This window comes from Trichoplusia ni, chromosome 21, assembly GCF_003590095.1.
Source record: "Trichoplusia ni isolate ovarian cell line Hi5 chromosome 21, tn1, whole genome shotgun sequence".
Taxonomy (NCBI): Eukaryota; Metazoa; Arthropoda; class Insecta; order Lepidoptera; family Noctuidae; genus Trichoplusia; species Trichoplusia ni.
In genome coordinates, this window is record NC_039498.1 from 5,381,123 (window position 1) to 5,403,780 (window position 22,658).

Genomic DNA, 22,658 nt, shown 5'->3' on the forward strand with positions numbered 1-22,658 from the left:
AGTCTGCCAATTGCCAGATGCCCTTGATCCCCCAAATAGTTAAAGGCAACTTAACTTTAAGACCTTCTTAAAGAGATTGTATACCAGATAGACACTAAGGGTTCTGTACAAATAAAGATGTATAGATAAAGAAATCGGTTGGGTATCAAATATTTTTTTGGGTACCCTCCAATTTATTTATCAGGTAATTTGTGGCATTAACAGCCGTTGCCCAACTCAATTTTTATGTTTAAGAACAGAAATACAACAACACCTGTGACAATTTCAACTGTTTAGTTATCAGGGTTAATGAGTTACAGCCTGGTGACGAACGGATGAACAGCCTTAGTAATAAGTGTTCCGTTTTACTTAAAATTGAGTTGCTTTTAAGTATTGATTTATTCTCCTTATTAATGTGATGTTTTATTGATAGTTTTTAAGTTCCTATGAATACTCCCAGCCATGTTTTTTATTGTTTTTTTTTTTTATTATTATTAAGTTTTGTTGCAATGACAAACATTATGTTTTTGTTTTAATCGTTTTTTTTTATTAATAGTTGTAACACTATTATGGATATTTAGCTTTAATTTTTTCTGTAAATATTTTTTTATTCGAAATGAAATTTTATAATTATTGTCGTGTGTCTATACTATGGTTGAAACTAATATTGATCGGTTGATTTTATATCTATAACCGACTTAAAAATAAGAAGTTATGATATTCTGAATGCAGCTATTAATTTTTTTAAAACGACTAAGAAATTTGAAATCTTTATAATTAAAAAAGTTCTATCAGCCTGTTAATGTCCCACTGTTGAACAAAAGCTTATTCTTAACTAGAAAATAGGGATAAGGCAGATAAAACAAAAAAAAATGCGGGTAAATTTGAAGTTATTTTTGAAAATCAACCGGTCAATCTTAGATCTATTATTAAGTCATTCCATATAATAGAATGCAAAAATTAAAGCAAGCATATTCGAAATAAAAACTATCTGACATGTTGAATCTGTTTAAAAATTAAATAAAATTAAGAGTCGTGATTTAAATTGTCAAAAATGTACGGTATTGTAATTATTTTGTATTTTTGGAGGGTAGGACAAAGAAATGTGCATTTAAAGTATTTATTTATGTAGTAAACAATTGTTAATGACACTTAGGCCCGATTTTTCAATCTTCAGATAACTTTTATTTGAGGAATAAATATGGCCGTTTGACATATTATCTATACAAAAGCTGTCAAAACGTCAAACATATTCGTCAAATAAAAGTTATCTGGTGATTGAAAAATCGGCCCTTAATCGATCAATTCTGTATATAGCAAACCAAATAATGAGATTTATTTTAACACAAGCTATTTAAAACCTCACTTTTCCAATATTTTCTAGTAAAAGTAGTTTTTTATTATTCAGAAGTTTACATTAATAGCAGAATATGTTATGTCCGTATGGATTGAGGAGCCACTATCGATTTAAAAAGGAAGCTCGCCCCCTTATTTAGTAGGAAAGTAAATAATTTTGTAGACCGAATTCTGAAATTTGTAGTATAATATGTCTAAAGTTATGTAACTGTGAATGTGGCTCCTCAATCCAAACATCTGAATTGAGGAGCCACCTGAAACACGGAAAGTATTCCATGTATATTTTTGAAAATTTTGTATCATTTAGTAGCAATTGTGTATAGTGTCTACTAAAAATTTGAGCCCAGTACTGTTTATATTCAAGAATATACAATACTTTTAATGTGGCTCCTCGATCTATACACAAGAGCATGAATTGCCATGAAAGTTATTGGTCAATTTATATTCCACTCTAAAGACATTTAGTAGTAAGTGTGTTCGAATTTGTAGTATATGGACAAAGTAGTAGACTGAGCGAATTTAATAAATAAATGCATTTCATTTGGCTCCTCAATCGTGACGTCTGCATAATAAATAATTGACTGTACCTACCTGAGATCAAAACGGAATAAAATACCAGAGACACTAACATTTAGTATAAACGGTCTACTAAATACATATGCACAGATCAACATTGTATATGTTCGGTATCTGAAAAAACAAATCACTTCTAAATATTCCTTACGAATTCGCTATTTAGGGTGACCATGTTATATGAATTAAACTAGGATGATTCATTTTTGAAATTTAATTTTTCGACAATATTCGGTACAAAGATTCTTCATAGGTTTAGGATATTTAGTATCTAGTCAATTTCGACATAAGTTAAAGAATGAATTAATATCCGTTGGTCGGTGCTTTTATGAATTTTACAGTGAGAATCATAGTCATCATAACAAAACATCTCATCATTCGCTGGGTAGTGACATTTATAGTGACCCATTCCAGCTTCGCTAATCGCAGGGATAAATTCTATAACGCCTATTAAAGTATATAAGCTACTTTAAATCATTATAGTTTCTGGTACCTCGTTTACTCTAAACCTCGTAGAAACATTTAGTTCAAATGACACTGTTTTTGATACAGTATATTTACACACTGTTTGGTGGTTACAAGATGTGCAAACGTTATTTTCTTCTACAATACAAATTGCATCTTCTAAACTTTGGATTCCAAAAACATACCGAATATTGTCGAAAAATTAAATTTCAAAAATGAATCATCCTAGTTTAATTCATATAACATGGTCACCCTAAATAGCGAATTCGTAAGGAATATTTAGAAGTGATTTGTTTTTCAGATACCGAACATATACAATGTTGATCTGTGCATATGTATTTAGTAGACCGTTTATACTAAATGTTAGTGTCTCTGGTATTTTATTCCGTTTTGATCTCAGGTAGGTACAGTCAATTATTTATTATGCAGACGTCACGATTGAGGAGCCAAATGAAATGCATTTATTTATTAAATTCGCTCAGTCTACTACTTTGTCCATATACTACAAATTCGAACACACTTACTACTAAATGTCTTTAGAGTGGAATATAAATTGACCAATAACTTTCATGGCAATTCATGCTCTTGTGTATAGATCGAGGAGCCACATTAAAAGTATTGTATATTCTTGAATATAAACAGTACTGGGCTCAAATTTTTAGTAGACACTATACACAATTGCTACTAAATGATACAAAATTTTCAAAAATATACATGGAATACTTTCCGTGTTTCAGGTGGCTCCTCAATTCAGATGTTTGGATTGAGGAGCCACATTCACAGTTACATAACTTTAGACATATTATACTACAAATTTCAGAATTCGGTCTACAAAATTATTTACTTTCCTACTAAATAAGGGGGCGAGCTTCCTTTTTAAATCGATAGTGGCTCCTCAATCCATACGGACATAATATGTTTATATCATATAAATAAATACAAATATTCAATAGTTACGGTAACTTAAATATTTTTTGGAAATGTAGGGTAGTCAAACATTAAAATCACGACTTAATGTAAAATTCATAGCAAGCCAACTATTAACGTGTTGATAAGATAATATATTCAGAAATGTATGTTTAAATGTATGGTCGTGTGCATATTGACGTAAAATGTATGTTTCCTATAAAAATGTATTTATTTAACATGAGTGCATTTGCTCCTCAATCCTACCCAATCCGGATAGAAGACTACCACCTGAATTTAATTGAGCGAGAGTAAAAATAATGTGTTCTAAAAATCTAATAGAATCACTTTGTTAACAGAAGTATGTCAGGCTAGGTAAAAGAAACTACCCTATCCGTGTTTTTTATAAAATACATCCCTAGTCTATGGTCAAACCTCATTAGTGCCATTTGGGACAGACTCTATTAAAGACAGACTCTATGACACCTGTTAAAAAAAATCAGTTCCTTTTTCAAAAGTGACACGTCAATATGCATACGGGCTGCACCATAAAGTTGTAAATGTATACCATAGATTATAGAGCGATATAGATTGTTGCGAGTTGTGCGTATGTTTGGGGGAATAATGCATTTATACTGTCGAATACACAGTGATATTTCAAGAATTCTACGTAACCGAATTTCAAATATAATTAACAAAAAATAAAACATAAATTCTAGGTAACGTACTTAAAAAAACATTTAAATTACAGTGAAAATATAAAAATGAAAAATAATAAAAAAAGTAGTGTAAGTATCGGCCATTACTGAAATAACTACAGCAATAAGTGAAAACCAATGAAATATTGAAAAATAATACTATGTTCTTTCTCTGTTTCAAAAATAAATCATTATGGAACGGTACTTGTGACATTACCGGCAATTGTAGAAACTGGCTCCAGTTAAGTCCATAAAAGATCTATTCTACCCAATTCAAAATTTAATTAAGTGAATTTCTGTATTATATGTATGTACATGCATTATTCCCTTAAACAATTCGCACGTGAGTGTACAAACGCATAGCGATAGGCTTTCGTTCACCTAGCTTTGTTGATATAATGTAACTCGACCGTGTCGATCACCGAATATAACGAATATGTTTTTATAATGTTGGCTTTTATTTCATATTTACATTAGCAAACGAAACGCATTGAAACTCCCAGCAACTTCCTCCAACTACAATTCTTAAAGACTCCCGCATTAAGGAATTTAACCCTTGTATCGTGGGGGGTTTCACAAACATTCAAGTCACATGCACAAAGACACCCAGATTCAGGCCAAGCATTCGTGGATCCGACAAATGCTTGCCCTACGCGAGGATTGAACCCGCTTAGTTTCTTTCTGGGTTCGGCGTGGTGACCTCAGCCACTCGGCTATACGTGCTGTCAAAATTGCAGTTGACACGACTGCAATAGAGCTACAAACCAAACATGTCTGTCGCGAGTATTACCACACCTCCTGTTAAAAGACGATGAGGATATTACAATACTGACAAACATCATTATTGAAAACGCCATTTATCAGCTCGTGAGGATAAAAATAAAGGTAAAGTATAAAATAAAATGACTAGCCTTAGGGCACACAGATGTCGATCGGAAAGGGACTGCGCACGAGAGTTACACAGGTAGGACTCAGCAAGAATATTTTCCTTTAATAACTAAACCCTGCAGTTGCAGGCTAATAGCGTGGCTTAGGTAAGCTTTATATTTAAAAAAAAACTTGATAAAATGCATAACAATAAAAATACACTTTTCAGTAAAAAATCCCCTTTATTTCATAATTACAATAACAAATATTTCATTACATAATTCAGTACGGTGTACCTACTAGGACAATATTCCAATACATTAGACATCAATTCATATTTCATAGAACTTCGAGGTAATGCCAATACCTACAAAATTAAAAAAAAAACTCAACTTTAGGCTATGGAATATCGAAACATTATAAATACAGATCATAATAAAAAGAATTGTCCCTTCGAAATTCTATTTCAAATAATTTATTTTTCTTTTATTTTAGTAATGAGTACTTAGTCCCTTCGTACTAACAAGTCTCTCAGTTTGTATTGTGACAGTCGCGGATTCCACTTAGAAAATCGTCCGTTGTTGAAGACTTGTGTTCGAAGGGACTTTTACAATGGTAAAATTGTAACTGTCTGTGAATACCGCTTTAGTATGAATCAGCGTCAGAAAAAAAATTAGTAGACTGAATTAGAAGCGAATAATGACAAAAATTATGTTATACTAGCTGTTGCGCGCGACTTCGTCCCCGTGGGTAGAAGATATAAGTTATGATTTATACCTGCCCTGCTTTTTTTCACATTTTCCATTGTATCTTCGCTCCTATTAGTCGCAGCGTGATGGTTTATAGCCTAAAGCCTTCCTCGTTGAATGGTCTATTCAATACAAAAATAATTTTTCAATTTGGACCAGTAGTTCCTGAAACTCTTCACCTTTATATATTAGTATAGAAGTATAGATTAGCTATTATTGTTGTAGCAGTTACCTTGTAAATAGCTAAAATTAAGGTGGAGGAGGCCTAGAATTGAGATTCGACCTTTTTTTGCATAATCGAAAGCAGTTGCAGAAAATTCAAAACGCACACATCCTGTAGTAGTGAATATGCTAAGAAAACAAAACTTAGTCGGACCAACTAACAAGACAAATCCAAGCATCCTTGAATTGGCAACACTGCATGCGACCAGGGGAAAAAAAATGAATAATCTTTATCAGGTAACACTGAATGTGCAGCAAGCCAGAGAAGTAATTGAGTTACATTATGATACTTATTTCTCGCATTTTCTCAATATATAATTATTATCATTTATCCTAACAAGATAACCATTCTTCGTTGTCATATAAAGCGGTATTCACACACAAACATTACTGTATCGGGGCTCGAACATTGATACCTAACCACTATGATAGCTGACTTAGCCCGAAGGTGGAGTTTCTGTACGAATATAATTGTATAATATTACATATATATCTGCAGTCAGCGCTGTATATTCATGTGATGTTTATATAGATACAAAGGAGTTTTGAAATAAATAAATGTTTTAATAGAAAGATATAATTAAATTCAATTTGCAATCTAATAAAGGAATGTATATATTGTTTTTTGGTAGATTTTGATAGTAACTATCGTGAGGATGATTCATTATTAAATGATGTAAAGGTTTACTCACGCGTATTTAGTCGTTACTAGTCGGGTACTCCCGATATTTTTTTTTATATCCTGGGACAACTCACACACGGTTATCTGATCCCAAGCTAAGCAGACCTTGTGTTATGGTTAACAAACAACTGATAAACTTACTTATATATTTCTAAATACATACATATTATAGATAAATTACACCCAGACACCAGTACAAATTATCATGCTCATCACACAACATTTGTCCTGGGCGGGAATCGAACCCACGACCTCCGGTATAGCAGTCAGGGTCACTAACCACTAGACCAACAGGCCCGTCAACAATGACTTTACCAGATTGCCAAAGTAAAACCAAGAACCCTGTTAAAAAGACATAAAATTATAAGTATCTATGAAAAATACAGCGCCGACTGTACACACAGCCTATTCTACATATCACATAAAAATTACCAACAATTAACTTATGTACCACTTAAATATAAACTTAAGAGAAATATATGAAAATAAAATATAAACTTTTCCATTTTTTTTTTAACTAAAAATATAGGTGACAATTGTTTTCAATTCTTTGAATATTACGAAATGTGTTAAATTAACGGTTATTTTTTTAATAACGTTTTTGTGCTCGGAACTAAACTCTTAGACCATTTTAGAACTTTCGACCTTCGAATGAAGAGTGTATTTTAGAAATAAAACAGTAAGAGAACAGACGTTGCACTAGTGTCTGTGTCTCAATCTTTAGTATTCGCTAGTATACCGGCAAGAGTAATAAATCATCTGTGACATTTTAACTGTCGGACTATGACGGTTAATAAGACCCTCATTATGGAAACCTATTCCCAAGGAGCGACTGCCTGTCTGACCTCCTCAACACAGTTACCTGGGCAACTCGGTACCCCTTGGTTAGACTGGTTGTCAGACTGTAACGACTGTCAAAGATGTATGAATAACAGCCGTTACCCACAATTTAACGTGCCTTCCGAAACACGGAGGAACTCGTTATGATAAAGATGGTCACCTATCTACAGACACTTATGCAGTTATAGCTTAGCCACGAGCTCTTCCGTTTTTAACCTTTAGGTATTAAGCCCAAAAAGTCTAGTTTATTTCCAAGCACAGAATTGATATTTAAAATATAACCTGTCTGTTTAACACTTTGAATTGTGACATTTTACATAACGTTTGCCTCGATAAATGCGATATCGATTTAATGTGATAAAATATTATGGAACTGAGAGCTTGGACCAAGGTTGGAGATAAATATTTGTGATTGGAACCAATGTTTGTTCCAAGTTTCCTTTGAGTACTAATGAAATTTGTACATTCCTTTTTTGTGTATTGGACAAATGTTTGGTCCAGGTCTTGGTCTTTATGTACCAACAATTTGAACTATTATTTATGTTACATACAATAATAAAATATTCGTGAATATATATATAATTTGCATTGCATCTAATAATTGATTTGAACAAATAAATAAAAACAACAATTTCGCATTAAATGAATAGACATCAATCTGTCCGAAGCGAAAAAATATTTACAATAATATGTGGTCTTTATATAACAGAAGCAGAAAGGTCATTTTTCTATCTAACACCTAATGTAATTATGTACGATATTCTAATAACATTAACGGGTAAAATATGACGTTTGAAATGTATGGTACCATTAAAATTACACACATTTTTCATACATAATATTATTTTTTCTTTGACACAAATTCTTGAACTTTTTGTGAGATTATATTATACAACAATTGTCTATAATTTATGGTCGAGGCATAACGTTTAACTCATTGTTTTAGGATTTAATTTAAAAATAAACTTATAATAACCAATACCCTTACATGTTCGCCAAGACTTTCACAATAAACATGAAAATGCAATACACGGTAATGCAAACGCATTTTATATTGAGAGAAAAAAAATAGCAGATAACTTGTTATTCAAATTAGAGCTTTAATCTGTGGAGGATAAAGATCATTTTTATAAGACAAGATTTTGATGCCGTAGCAATTAATAATTCACCAACTAGCGTGGTGATCGATGCTCAAAACTTTCCTATATGGAGAGAGACCGGTGCCCAGTAACGGTATGCTGGTATTTTTTTTCTCTTAGCTTTTCTTAACACAGAGCTGGGCTAAAAAACTCCCTTCCCCAACTTTTCTTCAAGTAGTAAATATTTTACTATATCTATCGGATAAGTACGGAAGAAGATACATAAAATATCTTCCAGGCGTCTAATTTGAATGACAAGTTATTCCATCATTAACAATTGAAAACAAAAATCAATTCTCTTTAGACCTCATTTAGTTGAAGCTAGAAACATTGTACATAATAGGATACATTGCTGGCTAAGATACATCACTTTTAATACCATAGCTACAAGACTCCGCAATGTACTTAAATTCGTATGATATTCCTCGCTTCGTCTAAAATATCTTTCATTGTAAATGGTATATTTGACAACAGTGACAGAAATTATGTAAAAACCAACCCTACTGTACAGACATAGGAATCAATTTTGTTTATATGGTCAAATAAAATAGAAAATATTGCACAATAATAATGCGTTTACATAAACCAAAACATCGTAATGTATAAACTATATATACAGGGTGGTATGAAAGTACGTGGTCATATTTTTTAGTGTTACTAATGTGCGTAGAAAGTATCAATTTTCTTTGCCAGCCATAGTAACTCAATTCTCATGAAGAATACAATTAGCTATAGATATTAGTACGAGAAAAACAATTCTTTTACTAAATACATTTATGTACTTGTTTCGAAATTGTTTATTTCCACGGGCAAGCACGAAACTTAAATATGACAAAGTACTTTTGAAACACTCTGTATATTGTCACTATGTATTTTATTTGACACAAAATACATAAATACGAGTACTACTTTTTATTTTTGTCATTAGGTATTTATAGTTTTAAAGTGCTTGAAATGAAGAGAATATTTTACGTTTTTAAGACACTTAGTTGAAAACCATTATATTTTGAAGTCAATTCTCACAGTATATTAAAAATTAAAAATCAATTGTCACATTACATTTATTCTTGATAACAGAGATATGAATATAATTGTCACAATAAATATATATTATAAAGTTATCTAATTCACTAACTAAAACAGAGAGACAGACAAACAGACGGACAAAAAACTGATCTTATAAGAATTTCTTTTTTTATGACAGAGGCGTTTGTCCAACAGTGGGATCTTCCAGGCCGATATCACAAATACGTAAGTGTATAATTGTGGTACTTTATCTATTTAAGGTTTGCCCAACCGGAGACAAACCACGACCTATATTCAAAACAAGTCTATCCGTCTGTCGTTCTGCATGTGTACCTAATAAAATACATAGTGACGTGAAATATAATAGAATGTACAAAATACACTAACTGTATCGACACGGGCGAAGCCGCGGCGCGAGCGAGTCACATCCAGTATTCCCTTACTAGCTAGCAGTTGAAGAGTTTTGTTACCTGAAAAATAATTATACTAAAGTAACCGTCATGAGAAGCTATAAATTTTGTAAACAAGTGTTCAGGAGTTCACAACATTTGGACCAACAAAAAAAATGAATTTGTTTAAGATTTAATAAATTATTAAGTAACAAATATTATTTAAGAATAATTATTCGTCAGATTCAGATGTTTCCATTTCTGTGTCAGAATCAGTGACATGTATCACGAAGCTGTCTACAGTTTTATCAATCATCTCATCGATTTTGGAATAAAAATTTAACGCAACAATTAAAGTAACAACAATAAAAAAGTGATAACGAAACAATAACAAAATTAACAATAACAACCAGATCCGCGATATATGCAAAGCAATGAAACAAACTCGTACGCATTCGAAACTCGAATGATGCGTTTATTTCAAAATGGCGTCCCGATAGTTCACAATCCCTGCGACGGACGCGTTCCGGTACCAAGAAACACAAACGATAGCGCTTTGCGTCGTTAAAATATGATCCGACTAAATTAAATAGGTTGTTACTTTCATATAACCCGTCTATATTTCATGTCGATTGAATATGGTCAATTTATTATTATCTCGCAGTATAAAATGTTTACTTAGTAAAAGATGTTTGTTTACATAATTTATAGCTTCTCGTGACGGGTACTTTATGATAAAGACTTAATAATAATAATATTCTACAACTTTTACATAACGCCATCTAGTCTCAAACTAAAAGCTTGTATGGTGAGTACAGCACTTTCTGAATACATACATAATATACATAAATTACATCTAGATATAGAACAAATGATCGTGCTCATCGCACAAATATTCCTGGGTAGGAATCGAACCCACGACCTACGGTAGAGTACTCAGGGGCAGTAACCACTAGACCAACAGGCCATTCAAATACATGTTTTTTAAAAACTGTTTCTTAACTCAAATAGAGGGGGTGTTACAAGTTTAACATGTCTATCTGTTTGGCTGTGATCGCAGCTCTCGAATTTAATTAAGTCTCTTTTGAAATACATTTTACAAACTTTCAGGTTTATAATATTAGTAGGATAACGTATAATATAATGATAGCGTACGTACGTTACGTGCGCCGCTGCCTGTTGACGAGGCGGTAGGCCACGAGCGGCCACAGCAGCAGCAGCGCCAGCGTCGGCGCGCTCAGCTCCTGCCACGGCCAGCGCCAGCCGGACTGCCGGGACAGGCACAACATGGTCAGCGGAGACACGGGACAGTTACAACCAGCTGAGTGGAACAGGGCCTCAGGGACAACCACTCCCTCCTGGGCGTCATACCGATCCCGTGTTCCAGGGATTCTTTACATGATTCCAGACCCCCTGCTTTGGCGCCACTGCTTCAGCTCGTGATTGAATGATGAATTGAACATTTTGACGTCACTTTCGGTTAGATTTACGAGAGAGCGATGACCGACGAGTACCTTTACGAATCAGCTGATTGGGAGCAGTTTCTAGTGTTTTATTTATATTGCCTTTTTTCGTGAAAAGGGCTAAATAATGATTTTCGTTATGAAATATTACCGAAATACGTAGGAAATATGATTTTGAATTTCAACGCAAGGGGGTCTGGAATCATGTCTAGACCCGAAGAACCACGATGACGTCCCTTCCACCCTATATAGTTACAGACACGGATCTTGAGCGCTGACCTTCACCTGCGCACAAGTGATTTTTGCGGTTTTGTGTCCCTTTTGCGGTATGAAGTGAGGCGCGGGCGGAATCAAGTGCAGTGATTGTCCCGCAGCGCATCGCGTCATAGCTGGCATGAGGGATTCGTTCAAATTCGTTCTTAGCTGCAGTATCATGCACCTCAAGACGCATAATCGATTGGCGTTTTATTTTACGATGCGCAAAGGGATCCCGACTCTTCCACCGAGCGCTCAAGATCCAAATTCCAGATTCCAAAGAACGAAGGTTATAACTTACATCTAATATCCTGCGGTCGCCCTCAACGGCCTTTCTTAAAGCGGCTACGTCCGCCTCGAGCCGCGCCAGCGTGCCCGGCAGCTGCTCCAAAACCTTCAGATCTGAAAGATAATGTATATGACATTAATACTGCAACTTTTATTTATTTATATATTATTAGAAAAGAAACACACGGTTTAAATAATTACATGAGATATAGCAGACAAATAAATTGTTAATTAGCCAAAAACAACTGTAATATACACACAAAACAATGAGAAGACTAATTAGAACAAGAATCTACAATAAAAATAGAGGCAATACTTGAAAATAATAATAAAATTTTGCTTTTGAAAGATATGATAACAACATTCTAGTTGTATTTTCATAATAACTATCGTGACAAGTTTTCCTTTTTAAATGATTCAACGGTGTACTCACGCATACTTACCGGGATCGACCCCGCGTAAGCTCATGGTTAAGGACTCCGGTTGAGACCGAAACTGGTCGGGCAATCCATAAATATGTGTGAGTAAACCGTTGTATCTAATTGTATTTAATAACCTTCTGGCTGGTTTAATTGTTCTTTGAGATAACGACTCCCGGATTAAAGAATTTAATCCTGGTGTCGCGGGAGGTTTCAAAAACAATTAAATCACATGCACAAAGACACCCAGACTCGGGTCCAGCATTCGTAGATCACACAAAATTTCTAAGTGATTTTCTAAATTGACATAACTTTTTCATTTATGAACCAATTGTCATTAAGCAAACACTAGATGATACACCAGATTGTCGCAATTTAGTCAGATAAAGCATGACCCGCAAACGAAAAGACTCAAAAAACTATCGGTATTCTTGTGTGTCATTCTTGCATGCATATAGGCATATAGGCGAAGTCGTCGGTTATTCAAAACTTACTTTGCCTCGTGTATAAACAACTTAGACCTTAGTTGCTACATATACAAAGGGGTTTATAAAACATAGTTACGTGTAAGTTGTGAAGTGATCTGGTGCGCGTGTCCGTTGCTGAGTCGTGACGCGGTCTGACGGACCGGCGCAGGCGCAGGGGGCGCCGCTTCTGGCTCGCTCTGGTGGAGAAAGTGTACAGGTTAGGTTAGAAACATGAATATGAGAGAATTAAAAATTTTGTGCAGAAATCTTTATCAATGTATTTATAAGTCGTTACAGGTAGTCAGAAGCTAGAAAGTCTGGCTAAGGAGTATCGTGTTGCCCAGGTAACTGGGTTTTTTTCTATTTTTTTTTACTCCCGCAGTTAGGAATTTAATCCTTGTGTCGTGGGGGGTTTCACAAACATACAAATCACGAGCACAAAGACAACCAGAGTCAGAACAAGCTTCAGTGGATCACACAAAATTAAATGCTTGTCCTACGCGGGGATCGAACCCGCGACCCGTCCCTCTCAGTGGGTTTGCCATGGAGCCCTCAAGCATCCGGCTATCCATGCGGTTGAGGAGGTCAGATAGGCAGTCGCTCCTTGTAAAACACTGGTACTTAGCTGTATCCGGTTAGACTGGAAGCCGACCCCAACATAGTTGGGAGAAGGTTAGGATGATGATGATACTTACATCGACAGTATCGATGAACTCGTCGTCGGAGTCGTGTCGAGCGCGCGGCGGCGGCGACGGGCCGCGGACCGGGGACGACGCGCCGCTCACCGAGCGAGAACCTGACAACATTTTAACATAATTTTGTGAATCAGTCTTATTTTATGACTCGAATCAAGTACCCAAAGTGCAACCTGCCAACATATAACATATGAAAATCAGTCTAAATCTATGTCTGAAATCAGGGTGGGCATTTTTGGGTACTCTATACACCAATCCTCTTAGCGTAGAACGGAAAAAGTTCGACAGTTTGTTAGCATAATATTTGTTTAAAAACAAAAACTTACAACCGATTTAAAAAAAAAACTACTGAGAGGAAATTGATGAAATTTTTATTAGACCAAATGACAGCTAATTTAATTAAAAAAATAGTTCATCCAGTAAGAAGTTCTGAGGTAAAACAAGTGAAAACAAAGTAAAGAAATACGAACGAACTAAAAACCTCTCTCTTTTCAAATGTCGATTTAAAATAACAAAAGTAAGACACGTGATTACAGACACCAAAACTCTTAATCCCATTTTAAACATCCCTTACATCTTTCTTCCTGACAACACGGTCGAAGTCGCGCGCAATAACCAGTTACATAGTCTCACAGTACTCACAGACAGGCGAGTTATGCTGCGAGCGGACCCTGGCCAGCACGTCGCCCGCGACCAGCTCCAGGTCGGTGTTGGGGAAGCCCTGCTCGTCGTCGTCCACCGAGAGGAAGGACGCCACGTCAGAGTTGTATGACATCGTTTCTACTATCTGAAATGTATTGATTGGGGATAGTGTAAAGGTTTTAGGCTACCTGTATATTGTGCATGGAGAATTGCAGCGCGGATGACGTAGCACCGTTTGGATTTAGTCAGTAAATCCTTTTCGCAGGGGGGCTTTTTGGGGGTATGTCGGACTTCCACCAACTTAATCAACCCCTTCAACTGCTTAAGTGAGAGGATGGCTCAACGAATCGCTCGCACAAGCTCTGCGAAGTCAGTAAGAGTCTGATGCGCCCAGCTTCTTCCCCGAAGGGAGTGTGTATCCATGAGGATTCCAAGATCTTACCAAAAAAACTACATTTCTTCTAAAGGTGATTAGCATAGAGAATGAGTAATCAATGTAAATATTTAACAATAGGGTTGCATGACTGAAAGGCAGCGAAGATTTTATGTAATCCTATTGATAAATCTTTCTCCGTTTTTCCGCTTTGCAGCCTCGCTAGTCTTTTATAAGCAAACAGCCCCAGCACACAATTCAGTAATTAACATAGGGTATAAAGAAAAAGGAAGTATCACTTATTGACATATTATTATGGCGATCAATCTAACCATCTGAATTTGAGAATGCTACAAATTTCAAAAGTTACATGTGAAAACTAACTCCATGATGGGTGAATTTCAACAGGTCCAAAAAAATCTTCATTTCCGTGGATTTTTTATTCTTCAACTTTAGAACAATAAAAAATAGTGTTTTCTCAAGTTTTCGATCAGATATGCAGTTTTGCTTAATATCTAGCAGATAGCTTAAAAAACTAACGAGATATACAAGATTGAAAATTCCGTGCCACGGCGATGAAACATGCATGCACGGCAATGAAACAGGCGTCCATGGCAATGAAATGTTATTATAGTGTACAAGAATATTTAAATGATAAAGTTAATCATTGAAACAAAAATAAATACTATTAATTTATACGCAATAATAATAGAATATAATGTGTAAAAATCCAGTCACACATGATATTATTTTTATAATATAACTATAAATAGATACATTCCTGTCTAGTGGCGAAACAAACATAAGTCACGGAAATGAAACACGTGGCCACGGCAATGAAAGGAAACTGTTTTACAAGGCACGGCGATGATATTTTTTTCATTCCCGTGTATTTTTTTTCATTGCCATAGCAAATTTTGTCCACGGAAACCACGGAAATGAGAGCACGGCGATGAAAATCAAGGGGTATAATTCAATTTACTAAAAAACTGGTAATAATTCACAGTAATGAACACTTTACAAATAAGCTAAATATAAATGGCATTGTATTGAATGCTCAATCGAGATTAAAAACTTATTGAAATAGAAGTTAGACCTATCCACGGCGATGAAAGAAAAAATGTCCAGTACCAAAAAAATCTAATACTTTTAATTATAGCTCGAAAACGCAGGCACGTACACACGTCGTTCCTTGTCTAGCCTTTCGACGTTACTTATACAGGGTGTAAGGAACACCGTACCACCGAAGTCGCATAATGACTTTAAAATAACGTGTTAATTAATATTAAAGAAGTCGCTACCGTCGGAGATTAATATTTATAGATTTAGTCATTTTTGAGCACGCAATGAATTGGTTACCGCGCGATCCTTACGCTCAGCGTACGTACTTACACGAACTGTAATGTGGTAGGAGGGCGACACTCGGCGACACGATCGAAACATTCGAAACGCGCGCGCATTTTATAAAAATGTTGTGATGTAACGAAAAACAATCACAAAAAAATACCAATCAATTTACACTATTCTGACTTCAATCTGTGTCTTGTGTATTATTAAATCAAACCTACTCTTACCTTAATCTCGCTCACTTCTAACCAGATAAGGTTCGAAAATTTCGAAATGTCCGCCATCTACGTGCACACAAATTTTGGCGCGGCGAAAAATCTGCTGCTGAACCCGGGGCAAAAAGTACCGCGTCCAGTAAATGTTCATCGCGAGACTTGCATTGCCACGTGCTTCGCCATAACACATTAGCATGTTGCCATTCTCCCGGGCGGTAAAATAACCTATCGAGCTACTAGGATCGTAATTTAAATAATACACACACAACACACGCACTTATATCACTTAACACAATAAAATTGTCTGCCTACACGATAATTAGTCCGCGAATTACCCGATTGCACATGCACATTCGATTAGCGTAAGGAACAAACTGAGTAAAAATAGGTACTATTTTGAAAAAAGCCGAACTTTCGGTTTTACCTTTGAGTAGTGTTGGACCTAGGTACCTATGATTCTTTATCGATAAATTACATGAGGTCGAAGTGAATATCGTAAAATTATTCTTGACAATAAAGTACTTAACTTAAACCTTTAAAATTGATTTATCACAAAATGTACTTTTGTGTAAGAACATAATTGTTTTATGTGACTGGAATAATTATTCAGCAGTTCGTAGGAAAAAAAATGATAAAAATTTTTAGGCAGGAATTTCATTAGTAGATGATGGATATTAGTAACAAAACAGACTTTAATTTTAGAAAAAATAAATTATTGTTTATAACAACATGTTTTAGAACTACAGAATTCTAAACAAAAACAAACTGTTAATAATAAAAGGTTTTAATAAATTTCGTGATAAGTTGATAAACGCTGAGAAGGTGATTTTCTATTTTATAACATGGAACCCGTGTAACAAAAATCGATGTACTATTTTATCCAGTGTCACAGGTACGTCACTCGCCGATACCGCTGTAGGTGTCGGCGACGCGCTGGCGGTGTCGACAAAGGCGGCTAGCGGTGCCTACAAAGCGCGCGGCTTTTTTTAAAGGAATAGTAGGCAGGATTACGAATAATGCGTGCGAGTGCGCGCGCAATAGTTGCGCTATCTCTTACGCTTGTCGCTCATGAGTATTGGTTCGGTTTTGACGTCACTTTCGGTTAGATTTGCAAGAGAGCGATGACCGACGAGTACCTTTACGAATCAGCTGATCGGGAGCAGTTTTTAGTGTTTCATTTACATTGCCTTTTTTTGTGAAAACGGCTTAATAATGATTTTGTTTATGAAAATATTATTGAAATACGTAGGAAAAATGATTTTATGACACATAAAATTAAAAAAAACGCGAAAAAAACTGCAATTTTCATGAAAAGACCGATGAAAAATTCCAACGCAGTGGGGTCTGGAATCATGTCTAGAACTCGGGTCCCACGGAAAAGTCACGGTGTTCCTTACACCCTGTATGCAACGTTAAACGCAAAACGGGAGCGACGCAAAACGTTAGAATATGCAATATTCTCAAATATGTTTAGGACATGGCGATGAAAGGTAGTTCTGGGACAAATGGTTTTTTATTAACCATACGTTGTATTGTGTAAATATTTGAATAAATGTATTCCGAGTCAATACTCTAACTATTCACGAACCAAATAAAACTAAGTTTTAATATAAATAACGATACATTTTTGATCAATGATGACTTTAATACATCAAGGTGAGTCGTGGACAAACACGGCGATGAAAGATTATGTGGTTTAACTTTTTTTTTTGGAAAACCTATTAATTATATTAATAAAATATTTAGTGCTACAGATAGATTTTTATGTCATCTACCTAAAAAAAAATGTTAGAACATTATAACAATGCTTTTTAGTACCGATTTCATCGATGCCACGCAATTTTTGGGTCCGGGAAATTCACCCTGATATAATTTTCAACGGACCATCGTTTTTTCATGTCAAAACCAATAAATTCGACATATTTTATAATATTAAGCTCGTTCGACAGACCAAAAGAACAACAAGAATCAAAAAGAAAATTAATGCGTTTGGCAAAACTAGTTCCAGAACAACAGTTTGTCTATTTTTACAATCCGTTATAATGACTAAATACCATAGTTTGAATAGGAGGCAATTGTCATGACAATTGTTAAGGAAACAATCGACTGACTTGTCGGCAATTTGAACTTGGTAAATACGGCGTTTTGTATTAATTAATGTTTGGTACCTTGTGTAATTCATCTACGTAGGCCTGCATGGCTTCTTCTCGCGTCATGTTGCCCAGTTTGTTCCATGATTCCCATTTTGCTCTGTAAATATAAAGTAAACGAGGGTTAGCAGCTGGTTTTCGAACTATTTAATATTTTTCAGCTCGTCCCTTTTACGACTTTTCGGACACGAACTGAGCGCAACTGACAATATTATCTGTGGCATTGTACAGGGTTAAGATGTGTTAAAATGTGTGGGGTGGCCAAAAAATCAGGGCAAAGATGTGTCGTAGTGCCATTCATGTGCGGTGTGAAGATGCGTTGCAGAGCTATGACACATATACACTTCTTTCGCAAACTATCCGTAGAACCAATAACGCGACTAAACCACAAGCACACAAAAATCTGTTCACTCCTTCAGACTTTCAGATCATTTCGCTTACAAAAAAAATAAGGGGATACAGTTATGTACAATCTCGTGTGACGTCACTTACCAGTACGCTTTTTACTAGTAAGTGATGTCTTTAGCCCCCACTACCTGCTTAAATGCTTTTTATCTTCCGTACTTTTTAATATTGTAAAAAAATGAAAAATAAATATTCAATATTGAAATTGAATTGAATATTTGGAAATCTGTCGGACAGACTAAACATTTAGTCGAATACCCTATTATTAAAATCTATCTTATCACCTGTTGACTACATCCCAGAAACCAGGTTTGGGCTTATCACAGGTGCCTTCCGTCGCCTGTTTGAAGTAGCTGTAGAAACGAAGCATCAACTCATTGCTCGGCTGGTACGACCCTGTGGAAGAAGAAAGTCTTAAGTGAGTGCTTGTAAGAGCAATGGATTGTGGACGTTATTGCAAAGATATAAGGTTAGGTTTATAAATAAAAATAGTTTTTAATATAGAGTTGTAGTTAGACGTGAATATGCAAAGTTTACTGTAAAAAGTTTATTCGATTTTAGACTTTATGGTTAAGTAATAAAATTGCTTTAGTTTTACATACTAGAGGTTTGCTTTACGTATAGTTTATAAATCACAATGACATAATATTTGTTTTGCTGATAAAAACTAGCCAAGTCATTGTATATTCAATTCAACTCATATTTGCGCGCGGCTTCATGTGTGTGTAGCCCTTGTAAATACACAGTGACGTTGTGTACTAACACAGCTTTGATTTGTGTGTCACTGTCACACTGTCACACAAATTAAAGTTTCCATATTAGGGTCTAAACAGACGGACCGCATTTCAACTGCAAATTTGCAGTTCGGATGCAGTTTGAATACAGTTGATACGACTGCAACAGAACTGCAAACCAATCATACGGTCCAATTGCAGTCGGCGTGCAGTCGTGTGACGGTTTCTGTAACGGTTGGTTTGCAGTTCTATTGCAGTCGTGTCAACTGCATTCAAACTGCATTCGAACTGCAAATTTGCAGTTAGATTGCAGTTGAAATCCTGTCCGTTTGTCTAGAGCCTTAGGGTCTAAACAGACGGACCGCATTTCAACTGCAAACCAGGGCCGGATCTAGGGGCCCTGAGGCCTCGAGGCAACAAAGGAGTGGGGGGCAATTTATAGAGCTTTTTTTCAGACACATAATGTCAATAATGTGGGCTTCTACCGTGGTCTCACATTTTTTTTATTTCATCGGGAGTCCTGGGCCCATGGTCATAGTGGGCCCCTAGGCACTGGCCTAAAGTGCCTTATGGATAATACGGCACTGCTGCAAACCAAACGTTACAGCAACCGTCACACGACTGCACGCCGACTGCAATTGAACCGCACAGTTGGATTGCAGTTCTGTTGCAGTCGTGTCAACTGCATTCAAACTGCAAATTTGCAGTTGAAATGCAGTCAGTCTGTCTAGAGCCTTAAACGGTCGCTGTCAATCGCACGCACACATAGCGACGCGCGCAGAAATGAGTTGAACTATCTGTAAAAGATCAAAACATAGTTTGACATTACTAGAACAAAGAAACTGCAATTAGATAGTGCTATATGTTGACACGATTGTGGTATTATCATGATAAATAACTTGCCAAGCGAATGATGACCTTATGTCACACTATTAAGGTATATTTAACTTTGTTAATCTTTGTTTTATTGAAGTTTGAACTCTTGACCTAACGCTGTATAAATGTAAATATATGATCTTAAAATTGTTTTTATCATTTTATTCATTGAAACAAAAACTTATAAATATTTATGTTGGTCATAAAGTTATAAACATTAAAATGTTTAAAATACATCAATATTTATCAGCTGTTTTTAGTTGTTTTGTATTTTCTTTTTTACCTTGAAATTTTTGTGTAAGTACTTTAAAATTGAACTAGATGGCAGCACTGTGGCTTGATAGTTCCATTTGACAAAATGAAGAACGGACCAAGCTCTAAAGAGATTACTTATCTCTTAAAACATTTCTTTGAAACAATAATTTTACATTTTATTTCATTAATGTATTGTTGCAAAAGGCTTACCCGTGAATGTCAGTTTGTTACGCTTTCACGCGAAAAATATTAAACCGATCGTTATGAAACTTTGCACACTTTGGTAGGGTTTGTTTTAATCAACTTGAAAAGAAAACCACACGGGTGGAGCCGCGGGCTATCGTTAGTTTAATATATAAAGGTGACTAGCACTGCAGGTCTCATTGCTAAAAATAAATACTACAAACAAAAGACATTCAAAGGTCGACGGCCTGAAGCAGGCAGCTGGACCTGATTAAATGCAGATCATAATCATGTATTATTTTCAAAGACATAGTAAGGTAAATCTGGTGAAAACAGATAATACAGATCTTAAATTAAATGAAAAGAGCTCTTAATATTTCCTAAGAAGAAGGGGAGGAGAGGAGAAACTAGAGAAATGGAGAATAAGGCTTAAATTCTTTAAAATGGGAGTATTTTTTTATGACCAAAAAAAGAAATATTATCAAACCAAATCGAGATCAGGATCATTGAAACAGGACTCGATTTTATAAGGTGCCGGTCAATAGTTGGTCCGGGCAAAAGCAACCTAGCCTTGCTTTAAAAAACTAAGTCTTTGTATTAACAGGAAAATCTACCAAAGAGGTAAAGTGATGAGGTTACGATGCAACTAAGTAATGTCTAATGTCTTAAGCAAACATCGACATTAGTTCTATAAATATTTGTCGATCGGTTAACTCGCGCGTGATACTTCCTCTTAAATTGTATGAATTCATCGTTTTGAAGTTTTGAAAATATTCCGCTGACGACATTTTCGTATGGTGACTGTGGAGTAATCATTAATGCTTAAGGATTCTTTCTCAGAGGGTTAAACGTTACACAGACTTTATCTGTCACCAAGACAGTTGTATCTGGATGTGGTTTTGATGCTGCTATAACATTAACATTAAGCTATAACAAAATCATCATCTGCCTAGCCTTTTCCCAATTAAGTTGGGGTCGGCTACCAGTCCAACCGGTTTCAGCTAAGTACCAGTGCTTTACAAGGAGCGACTGCCTATCTGACCTCCTCAACCCAGTTACCTGGGCAACATGATACTCCTTGGTTAGACTGGTTGTCAGACTTTTCAAGATTCTGACTACCTTGTAACGACTGTTAAAGATGTAGGAATAACAGCCGGGACCCACAATTTAACGTGCCTTCCGAAACACGGAGGAACTCGTTATGACAAAGATGGTCACCCATCTACGGACCAACCGCGTCAAGCATAGCTTAACCTGTGATCGATTCACTTATGCGGTTATAGCTTACCCACAAGCTCCTCTTTTAAGCTATAACAAAAATACCATAAAAATATTGAAGATAAGGACCGGTTGTTACGGTCATAATTTGATGGATGACAAATACATTTGTGCGTTGGGGATCCTATCCTTAATTTATTTGGTCATTTCTTTAGCCTATTTGGGAACCCACATCTTCGCGAGTCCGACGATCACTTCAAGCCTATTTTACTTTCTCTTTTTAAAAAACTACAACCGCATTAAGGACTTTAACCCTTGCGTCGCGAGGGCTTCACATACATTCAAATCAAATGCACAAAGAAACCCAGACTCAGGACAAGTATTTATGGATCACACAAATGCTTGTCCTACGCGGGGATCACGCCTGCGACACGTCGCTCTCTGTAGGTTAGCGTGGTGACCTCCACCACTCGGCTATCCGTGCAGTCAGTGATGCAGTCGTAACGAAAATAACTTGCTTATGAACAAAACAACGTACAAAATTATATGCTCTTATCATATACTGACGGGCCTGTTGGTCTAGTGGTTAGTGACCCTGACTGCTATACCGGAGGTCGTGGGTTCGATTCCCGCCCAGGATAAATGTTGTGTGATGAGCATGATCATTTGTTCTGGTGTCTGGGTGTAATTTATCTATAATATGTATGTATTTAGAAATATATAAGTAAGTTTATCAGTTGTCTGGTTACCATAACACAAGCTCTGCTTAGCTTGGGATCAGA

The 22,658-nt window shown here is 35.7% G+C and overlaps 1 protein-coding gene across 1 annotated transcript in view; it reads right to left on the reverse strand.

Annotated features, from left to right (window-relative positions):
• Positions 1 to 7,645: 7,645 nt before the first annotated feature.
• The window catches only part of LOC113504155 (acyl-CoA-binding domain-containing protein 5), a 39,792-nt gene continuing 24,779 nt past the window's right edge, over positions 7,646 to 22,658 (reverse strand). Inside the window, exons 2-9 of the mRNA XM_026886318.1 lie at positions 18,895 to 19,006; positions 18,224 to 18,305; positions 14,121 to 14,265; positions 13,479 to 13,579; positions 12,881 to 12,980; positions 11,911 to 12,011; positions 11,051 to 11,159; positions 7,646 to 9,972 (exon numbers count right to left, since the gene is read on the reverse strand). Coding sequence (XP_026742119.1) covers positions 11,052 to 11,159; positions 11,911 to 12,011; positions 12,881 to 12,980; positions 13,479 to 13,579; positions 14,121 to 14,265; positions 18,224 to 18,305; positions 18,895 to 19,006 — 749 coding nt within the window. The 3' untranslated portion in view covers positions 7,646 to 9,972; position 11,051. The remainder of the gene's footprint in view (positions 9,973 to 11,050; positions 11,160 to 11,910; positions 12,012 to 12,880; positions 12,981 to 13,478; positions 13,580 to 14,120; positions 14,266 to 18,223; positions 18,306 to 18,894; positions 19,007 to 22,658) is intronic.